Here is a 16,878-nt window from a genome sequence, read left to right on the forward strand (position 1 = left end):
CCGGAGACAGCTAGCATCTACGTGCTGACTTTCTTTCAGTAAGTTCATTTAAGTCCAGTGATCCTTACATCCCAACAGTTTTATTATCGCTTAAGTGCTCTACAAACGACCAAGGTAACAGTTAAGTACTAGGTTCTTAGCACTACACGACTCTCCTACCCTAACAGCTCAGTTTAAAGTAGCTACCATTTGAGAGTGTGTGGCGCGATTAGATAGGATAAAAATTTCTGCTATTCAGCAGCTAAAAAATAAAACACCACTAGCCACTCAGATATTAACTGAGTCCCCGAGTCTTCTCGAGCAGAGGGCTTGGGAGTATTGCCCTAGAGGAGGCGGGGTCGCCCCCAGGCTTTCCCTTGGCTCCGCCCCTCCGGGCTTTGCTTCCGGGGCGATAGGGGCAGCCACGTCATCTTCCGGCTTCGCTCGCCAGCCGGGCAGTGAATGTTGGGAATCAAGATGGCGGCGGCAGCAGCAGCAGCCAGTATTCGGGAAAGGCAGACAGGTACCAACTTACTCCCTTGTCTCTGCAGTTTCATGCCTGCCACAGCGACATCCTGTTCCTCTGCTTGCCGCCCTCATTCGGTCGTGCTGCGTACAGCCAAGAGACCGACCCCCCCGGAGTTCAGTCCAGTCTCTACAGCATCAAGAGCCCCTCCCCTTTGAGTTTTTGGAGAAGAAATGCCATTAGCTGAGGACTCGGCCCCTCACCAGTAGTGTAGAAGGGGCTTCAGGAGTGGGCTGGTTGCTGTTGTCCTGCTCCTGTCTTCCTACTGGGCCTTAGAAGTCCTTCACGAGATCTGGCAGCTGGTATTTTCTTTCCTGTGTGCCTTTCTCTGAGGTCTCCGGGTTTTTCTTGTGAATTCAGTTTTCCCAGTTTTAATATTGAATAAACTTCATTTTTTGGCATTTCTACCCCAATTTCAAAATTTAGATTTTGAAATGCCGTTTCTCTCCAAACCATCATCTTTTGGGGTACCTGCAGAAAAATTCCTGGTGATAAAGATTTTCATCTTCAGTTGCTGGACGGGATTAAAAAATGCCAAAACAAATGAATTAATAGCTTTTCCGTTTTAAATGTTTGATGGATGGTGTTTAAAAACAATATATTATAGTTTCATTTTCAGTAGAGCAAGTTCATATAGCTTCTATATATGCTGCGAAATTTGGTAAAGAAAAACGTAGTTCTTTGCTTGAGTTTTGGGTGGTGTTTTGTTTTTGGTTTTTTTTTTTTTTCATCTTAGGTATTTTTATTTTTGCCTTATTCTTTGTAAACTTCTCATGACAACTTGGTTTGTACTTGTTAGCCATAAACAGTTTATACTTGTTAGCTAATTGTCTTGAAGTTGTCATGCTGTCTATTCTGAGGAGCTAATAGAGTAAGCCATCAAGAATGTGCTTACTTGGAAATTCTGTCTCCTGAAATTATGCTTTTTCACGTAAATCTTAACAGGACAATTGGTTACAATTAATATGACCTACAGAAGTTATTTGGGCTGTACTTGATTTCTTCCCTGTGGTACTTAAAGAAAAAATTAATGATAGACTTGAATCTAGCAATGACACAAAAAGAAAGCATACTGAGCTGTGTTCTGCTTCCCAATAGATAACTGAGTATAACCCATCAGATAAAGTCAGGCATAACTTAAATATAGGAAAGTCTAAATAAGATTTGGAGAATATTTGTCATTCATTTTATCTATGTAAGTGAGTAGAATCCCCTTTTGTCCTAGCACTGTGGTTTTGATACTTAATGAAACTAAATGAATTAGGTCATACTACATATGTACCAGTACAAGGGAGCTTTTTGAAAAATTAAGTTTGTAAATTTTTATATGCAGAAACTTTGTAGAATATTAAAATCTAATAGTTTGTATTTCTGCAGAAATAAACAGTACAATTTCACATCATTATTAGCTAGGTTGTGCTAGATCAGTTATTTATCACATTAGTATTGTGATTAAGTTCTGTTGTATTTTCAAAGGTAAAATCCCTTTATGTGTGCTTTAATAGAGGAAATTATTCCTTTGATGCCTATTGAGAATGAGAAATAATTCACAATTCTCAAATATTCTAAATACAAGACACTGTGACACAAAAGAATTTGCAATTTGGATAGATAATAGTTGATATTTATTGAGCATTTACTATTTCCAGGCATTGTTTTAGATGATTTTGTATATATTATTATCTCCATTTTACAGAACAGGAAGCTAAGATATAGAGAGGTTAACTAGCGTATCTCTTTCTTTCTTTGCCTACCTGAACAATCTTTATTGATTTTTTAAAGATCACGTCAAAAGCCATCTTCGTACAAGCTTCTTGGATCACTCCCCCTCTCTGTCTTTACCTTCAGTTCAACAGGCAGAATCAGTTGCTTCCTCCTCTGTGATGGTGTTGTCCTTCATGCACACCTTCTGTTGCAGGTTCTTGCTCATCTCCCCCACTTCTCAACACTGCAGAGTACCAGATTAACTGCTTTCCCTCCTGTGGTGATCTTATCTAGCCTCTTAGCTTTAAGTGCTATCTGTATGCTGATGATTTCCACATTTATATCTCTGGTTTGGACCTCTCCTCTGAACTTGGCCTGCCCCATATCTGTTAATGGCAACTCCATCCTTGTAGTTGCTCAAGTCAAAAACCTTGAAGTTTTCTTGGCTTTTCTCTTTCATATCTTATGTCATATCTGTCAGTAAATCTGTGCAGTTCTATTCTGAAAATATATTCAGGATCTGACCATTGTCATTGCTATCCCCCAGGTCCAATTTACCCTGAATTTCTGCAGTAACCTTCTATTTGGTCTCCTTGCTTTTACAACCCTGTTCTCTTTCATTCTTTTCCACACAGTAATCAAACTGATCATGTTATATATATGCTCAAAACCTTCCACCAACTTCCCATTTCAATCATGGCAAAAGACACAGTGATCTTACAGTGGTCTACAAGGTTGTATGTGAACTGCTCTACACTTACTTTTCTGAACTCACTCCCTATTACTTTCCCCTTTCCTTAAACACACCAGAAATGCTCCCACCTCAGAGCTTTTTATTTGTTTCCTCTTTCTGGAATACTCTTTGAGAGATATCTGCGTGGCTCACTCCCTCACCTTCTTTAGATCTTCACTCAAATGTTACCTTCTCAGGAGGCCTTCCCTGATCACTCTGTTTAAAATTATACTCCAACTTCCTCCTCCCCTTTCTCAATCTTTTTTTTCTCCATTGCACTTATCATGATCTCACATACCATATGTTTTACTTATTTTGTTAATTGTCTTTTTCCCCCAACAAGAATGAAAGCTACTTGAGGACAGGTAATTTTTATTCAAACTGCTTTGTTCAGTGTGCTAGATCGCCAATTAACTAGAGCAGTGTCAGGCACAAGGTAAGCACTCACTAAACATTTGTTGAATGAATGAATGGTAAATATAGTCAACAGTATTTGTTGAGTGACTGAATGAAGAAAACATTCCAGGTAAGAGTGAAACTACATTAACCGAATCTGGGAATATGGATAGTATATTTAGAGCCAACAGAGAAAACTAGTTTGTCATTTTAGGTAAAAGCAATGATTTAAGCCCTGGGAAGTTAAACTCTGATGAAAATAAAATTGAATTCTTATTACTCTTTGAACACAGGCCATGTACTTCATCAATAAATCCACTGTATCAAAATACCTTTTAACAAGTTAGCCAAGGCTCGGAGTTGGAGAAATTCTCCTAGATTGTGCTGATAAGGCAAATGTGGGATTATCTATTTGCTGGTACTGGCCTCTTTAGATTAGCTAAAGCCTAACTCTGGAGAACACTTAAAACACCTGAGGCTCACATGGCGGCCAGAGCTGTAGTTCTTCCAAGTTGTCATGTGTTAAAATTGTGTACAGCTGTTCCTAGAAACAACGTTTTTCTCTCTTGGGTCATCAGTGCCAGGGTGGTGTTGTCTTTATTGCCTGGAAGTGGGAAAAAGAGCTCTGCTAAAGCACAGTGGGAGAGTTAATCCTGAAACACTCTATGCCTCTTGCAGTATTTCACTTCTAAGTACTAAAGTGTTTTTTAGTTTATGTTTATTTTTAATACCATAACATTTGTGAGCCTCTGACGTAGGTATAAATTACTGGTAATGTGTATTATGGGCTAGACATTAAGTACTAACATTTTACAAAAAAATCATGTATGTATGTATACACATATGAATATACAAATATATCACTGAAGTGCAATCGCTTCAGTGATAGAAGTGTTACAGTATTTTACCTACCTCAGCAAACAAACATTTAATAGAAGTTTTTCTTGTGAGTGCATGAATATACTATAAATTGATTCTCAGGTGATTTTAGTATTATATAGTCCTCTGGTAGGAGTTTGGAGTGTAAGTTATTCTGTATTACTTAATAAAGCCTGATGCAAATATTAAAAAAAATCAAGTACATTTTAAGGTTGCCAGTCTTTTAAAAATTAAATCACCTAACTTGTACTGTCCCTTGAGTATTTGGCCATCTCAATTTCGCATAGAAGTGTATTAAGAGATTTTCATTTTCTTTAGGAAATATCTCTGAGTCTGCTATAACACATGAACAGAGGAGCAATAAAAACCACAAAATACTATAACATATAGAGCATAACTGCTGTGATTTTTGAAATTGTATATTTTCTTAGTGGGAATTATCACTCATCTATTACATCTATGGTAAAATCTCAGTATTTACAGGGAGCATAACAGTATAACTTTTAAGCAATATAACTTTTCAGTGAATCTGACAGAATAAATTGGTTGTAAAATGTACTTTAGGTAACTAAAAAATAGACCTGTGTGAAGGTTTTTTATATGTGAACCAGTTAAATATGTCATAGATAATTTTTGTTTTTAGAAAAACTGATCTTAATCTATGCTTTCAGCCAATGAATAGACAATAGCAGTTATCTCTTCAGACCATTGCAAGTTCATGATTGAAGAAATTTCTTTTTGCATCTATATAAAATGTAGTGTGAGATAGGAGAAATGTAAAAGTCTTTTTCCTGAACATTTTCCACAGTTTCATCTGGGGACAGATGCCTACCGTATTTTAGAAAATCTTCCAAAAACATGCCAATTAGGTATTGATGGAATGGTAATACAATGTCTGGCCCCTAGTTCTTACTCATCCTGTCATTTGATTAATTAGTTTTACTAGAGTTGATTTGTGCATTTTGTTTTGTAGTGGTAAATAGTAAGTGTAGAGGAAAAATGAAATCCTTAAAAAAAATTATAGTATTTGATAAAAACTTTTTATTTCCAGTGGCTTTGAAGCGTATGTTGAATTTCAATGTGCCTCATGTTAAAAACAGCACTGGAGAACCAGTATGGAAGGTAAGAGTTTATCTTAATGGAAACGATTTCCTTTTTGTCAGCCCTATTGGTGGTAGAGGGAATTTCTTGTTAATACTAAACTAGTAGCACAGTTATAAAGCATGAGTATTTTATTTTTATTTAACGTGATGTCTTAATGTGAATCTTTTTTTTATGAATATTTTATGGAGTAAGACAGGCAATGAAATAGTAATATTCATTTAGGGAATCTAGCTGATCTCTTGGGTAGAGTCTTACTGACAGGTCTTTACCCTTGGTGATGTTTTGTCCCTTAGCTTTGCAATTCCAGACTTTGGATCTTGTAATCTTGCTCAAGGTTAGTCAGATTCAGAAGGACTGGTCCATTTTCATCAACTCATGAGACAGTGACTTATAAACCACAGTGTCATTTTATTAATTTATGAGATATAAAACTGTCAGTAAAACTTACTTGGACCAGAAAGCAATCTACAAGCTTTCTGCTTTGAGAAGTGCTGAAGAGTCTTTAAAAATTGCTATTCTTTGGGCTCCATTGTTTTAAACTTCATGCTGGTTCTATCCCTTTCTTCAAAGAGATTGTAGTATAGTTGATTAGCTTTAAACTTATTTTTTTACAATCACTTTATACTTCTTTCTTGCTAAGAATTAAGAAAACAAATCAACTTGGTTAGAATTTTGGGTATTTTGAAAACTCTCATGAATCTTTATAAGTCCTTTGGATTAACTGTAAAAGTGGTTAAAGTCGAATTCATAGTTTAAGCTCCAGGGTGTCTCCTAATTTTCACCTTCCTATTTTTGTGGGCATCTTATGTGCCCCTTGCATAAAACTATGCTTGTTTATTTTTTTCTAAGGCTTGTATTGAGGTTTTGAATTAAATAGCTTGAGAATTTCTTGGATACAGATTTGTGTCAAATACTTTTCCTACCCATCACTTTTATATTACAAGATTAATAATACAGATATATTGAGATTTTAAAAAGGGAAGATTTTTGAGAGTGCAATATTTTTATAACTAGAGCAGAATGATCTTTAGCTTTTCTAAAGGAAATCCAGGCATTCCAGAAAAACATGTTTTGTTACAGCATGTTTCAGCCTCTCATTAGCAATTTCTTACTCCATAAAGAATTATTGAGGTAGTTGTGAAAAATGCTTACCAGTTGAAGATCTCTTTTATTTGCCTTAACTGTGAAACCAATTTTGAGTTAGAAGACCATGTTGGAGCTCTTCCCACTCTTCAAAGGTGCCAGTTTTAATACTTTTAGAATGTGAGGAAATGCATTTGATAGACTACGACTATCAAGTACTCTTTATGGACTTAATTTTTTAACTGAGTATCTTATTAACCAGAGATGCTTAAATTACTAAATTTTCTTCATAGTCATGGAACTTTTTATGTATTAGTTTTGAAAATGGCTGATTTTTACATCTCTGTTTTTGGAAAGGATATATGAGAACTGGAAAAAGAAAAATAAGGGAGTAAACGTGAGTTTGCTATATGTTCAAATTCTTTTTCCATAGTTTAAGATCAAGATTTTATAGCCTCTATTTTTTTAAACTAGAAAAAATATTTTATGATAGGAAATTTATATAATTATTGATTTATTTTAGCCTAAGTAGTGTTTTTAAAATTGTACTACTGCATGGATCATTTACCGTGATCAAGTGGGATTTATCCCAGGATGTAAGGTTAGTTCAACATATGCATATCAATAAACATGGTACATCACATCAACAGAATGAAGGACAAAAACATATGATATTCTCAGTTGACACAGAGAAAGCATTTTGTAAAATTCTCATCCCTTCATGATAAAAACCTTCAACATATTAGGCTTAGGAGGAACATACCTCAATACAGTAGAGGCCATATATGACATTGACAAGTAATATCATACTCAATGGGGAAAAGCTGAAAGCTCTTTCTCTAAGAACTGGAACAAGAGAAGGATGCCCACTCTTTCCACTTGTATTCAACATAGTACTGAAAGTCCTAGCCAGAGCATTTAGCAAGAGAAAGAAAGAAAGGGCATCCGTATTAGAAAAGAGGAAGTCAAACTATCCCTGTTTGTAGATGACGTGATCTCATATAGAGAAAAACCTAAAATCTCCACCAAAAAACTCTTAGAACTGATGAACAGATTCATTAAAGTTCATACAAAATGCACATACAAAAATTAGTAGCATTTCTTTACACCAGTAGCAAGCCAGATGCAAAAGAAATCAAGAAAGCAATTCCACTTATAATAGCTACAAAAAAATAATAAAATACCTAGGAATTAATTTAACCAAGGAGGTAAAAGATCCTTACAAGGAAAACTATAAAACACTGATGTGACACATTTAAAAAGACATAAAGAAATGAAAAAACATGTTCATGGATTGGAAGAATTAGCATTGTGAAAATGACAATACTACCCAAAGTGATGTACAGATTCAGTGCAATCCCTATCAAAGTACCAATGATATTCTTCACAAAAATAGAAAAAACAATTCTAAAATGCATATGGAACCAGAAAAGACCCTGAATAGCCAAAGCAATCCAGAGCAAAAAGAAAAAACCCGAAGGCAACACACTACCTGACTTCAAAATATACTACAGAGCTATAGTAACCAAAACAGCATGGTATTGGCATTAAAAATAGTCACACAGACCAATGGAACAAAATAAAGAACCCAGAAATAAAGCTGTGTATTTACAGCCAGCTGATTTTTGATAAAGGCACCAGGAGTATTTATTGGAAAAAAGTCAGTCTCTTCAACAAATAGTGCTAGGAAAACTAGATAGCCATATGCAGAAGAATGAAAGAACCCCTGTCTCTCACCATATACAAAAATCAACTCAAAATGGATTAAAGACTTAAATTTAAGACCTGAAACAGTGAAACTGTTAGAAGAAAACATAGGGGAAATGCTTCAGGACAAAGAGCTGGGCAAAGACTTTATGTAGTAGACCTCAAAAGTATAAGCAACAAAAGCAAAAATAGACAAATGAGATTATATCAAACTGAAAAGCTTCTGCCTAGCAAAGGAAACAATCAACAGAGTGAAGAGACAACCTGCAAAATAGGAGAAAACATTGCAAACAATGGATTAATATCCAAAATATACAAGAAATTCAGATAATGACAAGAAAACAATCCAATCAAAGAATGGATAAATGATCCAAACAGACTTTTTGAAAAGAAGACATACAAATGGCCAACAGGTATATGAAAAAATTCTCAGTGTCACTAATCATCAGGGAAATGCAAATCAAAACCACAGTATCTTACTGCAGTTAGAATAGCTTTTATCAGAAAGATGGAAAAATAACAAATGCTGGCAAGGATGCAGTGAAAGGGCTGCTCTTATACACTGTTGATGGGAATGTAGATTAGTACAACTGTTATAGAAAACAATCTGGAGGTTTCTCAGAAAAGTACAAATAGAACTGTCATATGATCCAGCAATCCCACTATTGGGTATATATCCAAAGGAAAGGGAGTCAGTATATCAGAAAGGTATTTGCACTCCCATGTTCATTGCAGCACTGTTCACAGCAGCCAAGATAATGGAACCAACCTGAGAGTCCATCAGCAGATGAATGGATAAAGAAAACATGGTATATATACACAATGGAATACTATTCAGCCATAAAAAAGAATGAAATCCTATCATTTGTGGCAACGTGGATGAGTTTGGAGGATATTATGTTAAGTGAAGCAAGCCAGGAACAGAAAGAGAAATAAATGCTGCATATTCTCACTTGTATATGGAAGCTAAGAAAATTGATCACATAGAAGTAGAGAGTAGAATGGTGGTTACCAGAGGCTGGAGCAGGTGGGAGAGGAGAGACAGTGAGAGGTTGATTAATGGATATAAAAGTACAGCTAGATAGGAATATCTAGTGTTCTCTAGCACTGCGGGGTGACTAACAATTTATTATATAGTGTATTCAGTTAGCTAGAATAGAGGATTTTGAATGTTTCCAACACAAAGAAATGGTAAATATGAGGTAATGGGGGGAAAATCAGTGGTTGCCAGGGTTTCAGGGGATGAGGGACGGAGGGAGAGATGAATAGGTGGAGCACAGAGGATTTTTAGGGCAGCAAAACTATTCTGTATTATGCTGTAATGATAAATACATGACATCATGCATTTAGCAGAACCTCTAGAACTGTACAATACTAAGGGAACCCTGATGTAAAATTAAGTTAATAATAATATATCAATATTGATTCATAATTGTAACAAATGTAGCACACTCATGTAACGTGTCGATAATATTGGAAACTGTGTTGGGGGGGTCAGGTAATGGGAACAATCTATACTTTCTGCTCAATTCTCTGTAAAACTAAACCTGCTATAAAAATAAAGAAAAAAAAAGAATGTATTATTGCATGGATGGACATTTTGGCAAGTAATGATGGAAAATATCAAATTGAGGCAAGGGTAAGAATTTAGTATACATGATTCATTAAAATAAGATTTACTTCATCTTGGTCTTAATATGGTTTCTCTATTGGTTGTTCACTGATTATGGTGTTTAAAAAACACCTGTTCTTTTTTTTTTTTTTTTATTAGGTGCTCATTTATGACCGGTTTGGCCAAGATATCATCTCCCCTCTGCTATCTGTGAAGGAGCTGAGAGACATGGGAATCACTCTGCATCTGTGAGTTTTAACATATTTCTGGTAGTGGCATTTATTTTCAAATGCATTATTAAAGATTTCTTTGGCCATCCTGAAATTAACTTATTAAGGAACATTTTTTCCCCATACCTTCTTCTATGCAGCCCTTTATTTCTGAAGTTAAAAATAATCCTCAGCCTGAGGATTTCAGAATTTAAATTTAGACTTTAATTTTTCTCCCTCATGTCTTTTCCAACAGCCTTGGTTTACCCTCTATGTGAAAGAAAAGAAGGTAATCTTAAGGTCTCTTACAGCTCTAAAAGTGTTTTATTTCTTTAATTTAAATATACTTTTTAAAGAAGAATATCTAAATTAGCTTATCATTAATATGAAAAATTTAAGTGACTATGAAGTAATGACTGTTAATCACCATAGGAGGCTATTTATGTTGTCTTCTTAACTGTTAAGTTTGATTATATTGCTTCTGGTGTATTTAATAAAAATAAAGCAAATTGCTTTACTTTATAGACTTACCTACTAGTACCTTTGGAGAGGAACTGTATTTATGAATATTTATAAATACTCATATATGCTAAAGGAGTCCAGTTTTATGATCTTCTAACCTATTTGCATTTTGTTTTATTTATGGTGTTATAACTAGTTTGCACTCTGGTATTATCACATATTGAATTGAATTGTACTCTTTTATTGGGAATATGGTTTTAGGTTTTCATTGAGTTATATAACAGAATCTGGTTTGATCAACTTAAATTCTTCAATCGTATTAATGAATATTAATATATTCATGAATATTCATCTCAAATTAATAATGTATTGTGTCAAATTGTAAGTGCACTTTTCACTTTTTTGTTTTTCTGAAATTAAGATCTGTCTTATAATTGATGAGATGTCATAGCTGGCAGCAGTTTTCTTTCTCAGTGATCTATAAAATGTTTTCAAATTGATAACACCATTTATCGAAGCATCACCCCGTGTCCCCCATAAATAATTATATAATTATAATTAACATATAATTATATGTCAATTAAAAATAAAAATAAACAAATAAACTTTATAGTACCTTAGGTTTGATGAAATATGGTATTTGACATGTTTTTCCGTTCATTTTTATGTTAGACTTAAAACACAAATTTGCTTTTAACACAAATTTGCTTAAACACAAATATGATAATTCTTATGGACTGAACTAAAGCTTAGCTTGATGTCGTCCTTGGAAATGGTGGTTTATTAATAAGCATTAGTTGCAATTGGCACCTTACTTGGTGTTTAACTCCTTTATTTTACTAATGAAAAGACTAAGGTTTAGAAGGCTTAAGTGATCATCCCACATTTGTACAACCAGCTAATAGCAGAGTTGTGGCCAGATTGTTTGACCACTAATTCTTGTGCTGTTTACCTACTGAACCATAATGGCTCAGTATTAGTGACTAAACAGAAGCGAGGCCTGACTCAGTACTTGCTTAAGGTGTGATAAGATGTCTGCCAGTTTTAGAGTATAGGAATCTCTCTGCCTAACCTATTGGTGTTGTCATCAGAGCATGTTGTCACCCAGCTACCATGGTGAACTTGCCTCTGACCATTCTTCTTTATTTGATAGAAAATATTGCATGAATCGCTTTATACTCTGCAAGCTAGTTTTGGCTGATTTGTAGGAAACAATAATTATAAGTTTTCAGAATATGAAATGATGGTCATGGCCCTTTAGGCAGTTTAGCCCCCATTAAAAAGACAGTAATATATGGCTGCCATCACATTATCTTTCTTGGTGTCAGTAGAAGCCAGACAGATGGAAGAAGTTATTAAATGTGGACCCACTGGCAGCATATGCCTCTTTCCTCTCTCTTCTTGATGATAGAAGAGTGACTAGAGAGAGAGAAATATTGTAGAGATAGAATGTTAGTTATATTGTCTGATGTAAGCATAGTAAAATCTTACAATGAAGAATAAAGAGACTTTGTGATTTGATTTTGGGATATTTGAATGAAAATATTTCCTAATTTGTAAAAAGAGAAAACTGTCCAGTGATATAATTTATAAGATCCTTAGATGATCTCTTGTGCGTTCTCTTATAAAAGAATAAATACACAAAAATAGATGAAATCTTTGTTTTAAGGAAACATTCATATACCTTTCATTTAAAAAATATATTTGATTTCATGTATGGTTAAATTTTTTCATAGCTTCTGAAGAATTGCTTCTAAAATTTTTTCATTGCATCCTCTGGCTTTCTGTTTTCCCTCTCTCAGAGAGCCACACTTTCCTCCCACTTACCCTTTCCCCTCACCATATTTCTGTGAAAAATGAGAAAAAGATTGATTTTGAATATGTTGAATATGCTTTAGTTCTCCTTCAGGGAGAGTGCTGGTAAAAGAGAATATCTGACCATAAGAGGTTTTAAAAATAAGGTGAGTGTAATAGAACAAATGAAGACTAACAAGAAATTAGGATCTTACATAGTGTTAACATAGTGTTAACATTGATGTAAGGAGAAAGCTGGATTAACTAACTGATTAATTGCAGCAAGAGCTTTTAGAGCACTGGTCACTGCTCTTGAGCTGGTGAACTCCCAGTTTAAGAAATATAGTTTTAAACTGTCTTTTTAGATAACTAAGAAAAAAGTGAATTTTATGTTCTTCATGTCTTCTAGGCTTTTACACTCTGATCGAGATCCTATTCCAGATGTTCCTGCAGTGTACTTTGTAATGCCAACTGAAGAAAATATTGATAGAATGTGCCAGGTAATATGGATTCTTATTTTTCTGACTCTTTAATTCAGAAACAAATTTTTTTTTTCCTAAAAAAAAAAGATGTCCTGGTCCAGTGTAAGCCATCAGAAATTCCCTTACTCAGTATCCTACTTTGATTTTTAAGGCTATTTTTGAATTTTAAATAGCTTGAAGGATTTTAAGTCTTTTGGCTGAAGAAGCATTATATTGGTAAAGGCTTAGTCTGGCTTTAAAAAAACAGAAATCCTAACTATATTAGCTTTAAAAACAGGGTTTTAGTTTTCTGAGATAATAGAAAGTTTGGGAATAGGGGTCGACCCTGTGGCTCACTTGGGAGAGTGCGGCACTGGGAGCGCAGCGGCACTGGGAGCGCAGCGGCACTGGGAGCGCTGAGGCCGTGGGTCCGGATCCTATATAGGAATGGCCAGTGCGTTCACTGGCGTGTTGCGGACGACACCATGCCAAGGGTTGTGATCCCCTTACCGGTCACAAAAAAAAAAAAAAAAAGTTTGGGAATAGGAAGTCCATGGTGGTGCAGGAGCACTATAATGTATCAAAGATCCAGACCCTTCTGTCTCTTTGACCCATCATCTTTAGTTTGTTGGTTTTCATTGTCTTGCTTTTTGCTCGTGGTTGTAATGTGGCGGCGGCAGCTGTGGATAGCACATCTGTGTTCATAGTGAGAAGGGGGAAATGGACTATGCTAGCACTGACTTTTCATTTTGATTAGGAAAGCTATGCCCTTCCAGAAACTCCCAGAAGACTTTCATTTTTTGTCTTACAGAGTAGAATTAGCTGCAAGGGAAGCTGTAAGTGTTAATATATAGATGAGTGTATTGCCACCCAAAAGAAAATCTGGATTCTTTTAGCAAGAAAAAGTGGAAAATAGTGTTCAAGGAAAGGGTTAAAGTATAATGCCCTCCAAACTGAGAAGGTACTTTGAGACTGAAGAAGGAGATGGGTAGGTCCGTTTGGAGATGTACAAAGATTTATTAACTGGGTGACTTACACACAGGAACGCTGGATGCAGTGAAGGATCAGATGTCAGCAGATAAGAGCTCTAGCTCTCTGCAGGTTAGACAACGTTTATATACCAAAAGCCCCTGTTACTAAATATAACTTCAGAGAAACATCTTAAGAAAAATAAGTTAACATCATCCACCAGGTGTCTTGTGATTCACAAGGTTGGGAGTCTGTGATGTTAGCTCTCAGACCACTGATGCCATCTGCTGTAATAAATCATTCACTCCCTGAAACCTATGTTCCTTTTACAGTTTGCCCTAAGGTGATGGTATAACTGATCAGTGAAACAAAGGGTTGAAGTTAAACAGTAAACATAGCAGGCAGGGCACAAAATGGCATTGGTTTTGTTCACCCTCTAACAAATAGATACCGGATAGGTAGCTAACAATGTCTGCTACAAGTCACAGCGTTTTCACTTGTTATTGACTTTTGAATCAAATCATTATTTAAATTGTTAAAGAAGGTCACATATTTTTTGTGTCCCATGTAGCTTCATGACACCCAGCTTCCTCTTTTACTCTGCATAAACTTGACTGTGCCGTTTTTGACAGAGGTACTACTTATTGATCTCTTCCTCCTTTTTTTTAATAACAACTTTATTGAAATATAATTCACATATCATATTATTCGCCCATTTAAAGTGTACAAGTGTACACTTTGAACAGTTCATTGGTTTTTAGTATATTCACAGAATTGTGCAGTCATTACCACAATTTTAGAACATTTTAATCACCTCAAAAAGAAACCTTGTACCCTATAACTGTTACATCCCCAACACACCCCCATCCCCTCCCATCCCTAACCTACTTTCTGTTTCTATATATTTGTGTATTCTAGCCGTTACATATTAATGGAATCATATAATATGTGGTCTTTTGTATCTGACTTCTTTTTCTAAGCTGTTTTCAAGGTTTATCCATTTTGTAGCATGTATCAGTACTTTATTCCTTTTTATAGCTCAACATATTCTGTTGTGTGAGTATACCAAACTTTGTTTATCCATGTACCAGTTGATGGGCATTTGGGTTGTTATCACCTTTTGGCTGTTGTTAATAATGCTGCTGTAAACATTCACGTACAAGTTTCTTTGCGTATTTTTTTTTTCTTGTGTCTTGGGTCTTCTGGGCTTTCAATTCTGTTTCATTGATCTTTATGTCTATCCTTATGCCCATACCACATGGTTTTGATTTTTCTTACTTGGTAGCAAGTTTTGAAGTTGAGAAATTGAGTTTTCCAACTTTGTACTACCTTTTCAGGATTGTTTTGGCGTTTCTGGGTCCCTTGAATTTCCAAATGAATTTCAGGATTAGCTTGTCAGTTTTTACAAAGAAGCCACCTGGGGTTCTGATAGGAATTGCACTGAATCTGTAGATCAATTTGGGGAGTATTGCCATATTAACATTAAATTTTCTGATCTATGAACATGGGATATCTTTCAGTTTCTTTAGATCTTTAATTTCTCTTAATAATGTTTTATAGTGTTTATAATGTAAGTTTTGCACTTCTTGTTAAACTTATTTCTTCATTTTTTTTTAAGCTATTGTGAATGGAATTGTTTTCTTAATTCCATTTTTAGGATTTTCATGGCAATTGTATAGATATCCAATTGATTTTTATATTGATCTTATATCCTGCAACATTGCTGAACTTGTGTGTCTTTTGAAATGTGTCCACCATTCTTTGACTACTTCCTTACTTTCTGGCACAGTAAGATGTTCCAGTTTCATCTTGTACTTTCTCTGTCCCAGCTCAGGATTCAGCCATTTGTCTAGAGATCCCTGGTTGCTTTTTATACAGAATGGTATTTAGAAATCGGGATCTGGGCTTTAAGTATACTTATTATAACTAGAGTGTCATTGTTCTTAGGTCCTCTCAGTGGACAAAGCTAGGAAGTATATGTGCACACACATATACTTTTATATCTGTATTTATTTCTATAACTCCCTCTCTCCTGCCTACCTGTCTAGACAGATATCCTCCAAAACTGTTTCAGTTCAGCAACACAGAATTTATTATAGCTTTTCCTTTTTCCCTTTACAAACTTGGAACTCCTTTCTCTAACAGTGAGAAACATGGTTCCCAATATCCTGAACATGTTATTTTTTCGATCCTCATATATAACCAGTCTCCTGACATTTGTTGAACCACTGCTTTGCTCAGCTGCCTTCCTCAGGCAGGTTCCAACCCCTCAGTTTTTCATATTCAGACATCTCTGAAATCACATTCCTCTTAAAATTGATCATATGTCATAAAATTTTATTGGAAGCATTAACTCTTTTAGTGGTACATAAAATGATGGTTCCTGTTACAGTCAGTGACATCTGATATTTGAGAAAAATGTTTGTTTAGATATCTATTTGCCTAGAGTTTAAGAAGATAAGTAAATTTGATTTTAGAAATTGCATAATTGAAATTCCACTACTTTTGAATGATTGAGAAGAACTACTTCTGGAATTGGTAATTAGAATTATGTCTGTGTCCAGTGAAGGAAATATTTGTTGTGTCATTACATGACCAGAGCAGTCGAAGGTAGGGTCTGCCAAATATAACAAGCATTTTACTGTATTAGAGAGCCACTTTTAGGTATTTTTAAGAAAAATTCAGATAGGCTATTTCAGAGCAGTTTTGTACTATACTGTAATTAATGGAATTTTGTTGATAATATTGGAATTTTATACCCTTAATTATTAAGATATATTTCAATTACATCTGGTAACAAGATAACCAGTACTTCCTCATAACTTTGTTCTTTTGGGATATTTTTTTGATTGTCATTTTTATAATCTGTCTTTTAAATATGTATCTTATCTTCTATAGCCTTGCTCTTACAGTATTTAGAAGATTTTTATTCATGATGTCCTTTTTACGATCCTATAAGAATGAAATATTCATTGTATTTATAGGATCTTCGAAATCAACTCTATGAATCATATTATTTAAATTTTATTTCTGCTATTTCAAGAAGTAAACTGGAAGATATTGCAAATGCAGCATTAGCAGCTAGTGCAGTAGCACAAGTAGCCAAGGTAAGATATTTTGGCTGATGATATTTTGTTAATGTGAAATTTATCAGTGTTCTGAAACCTGTTAATTGACATAGACTTCTAATTTGCCAGTGACCAGAACAACCTAAGAAATGTTTAGACTCGGTATTAGAAAGAGTTCTGGTAATGTAAATT

General features: G+C 34.9%; 1 protein-coding gene across 1 annotated transcript in view; it reads left to right on the forward strand.

Annotated features, from left to right (window-relative positions):
• Positions 1-433: 433 nt before the first annotated feature.
• The window catches only part of SCFD1 (sec1 family domain containing 1), a 96,595-nt gene continuing 80,150 nt past the window's right edge, over positions 434-16,878 (forward strand). Inside the window, exons 1-5 of the mRNA XM_063088939.1 lie at positions 434-502; positions 5,269-5,339; positions 9,883-9,971; positions 12,598-12,688; positions 16,603-16,725. Coding sequence (XP_062945009.1) covers positions 442-502; positions 5,269-5,339; positions 9,883-9,971; positions 12,598-12,688; positions 16,603-16,725 — 435 coding nt within the window. The 5' untranslated portion in view covers positions 434-441. The remainder of the gene's footprint in view (positions 503-5,268; positions 5,340-9,882; positions 9,972-12,597; positions 12,689-16,602; positions 16,726-16,878) is intronic.

Source organism: Cynocephalus volans, chromosome 3 (assembly GCF_027409185.1).
Source record: "Cynocephalus volans isolate mCynVol1 chromosome 3, mCynVol1.pri, whole genome shotgun sequence".
Lineage (NCBI taxonomy): Eukaryota > Metazoa > Chordata > Mammalia > Dermoptera > Cynocephalidae > Cynocephalus > Cynocephalus volans.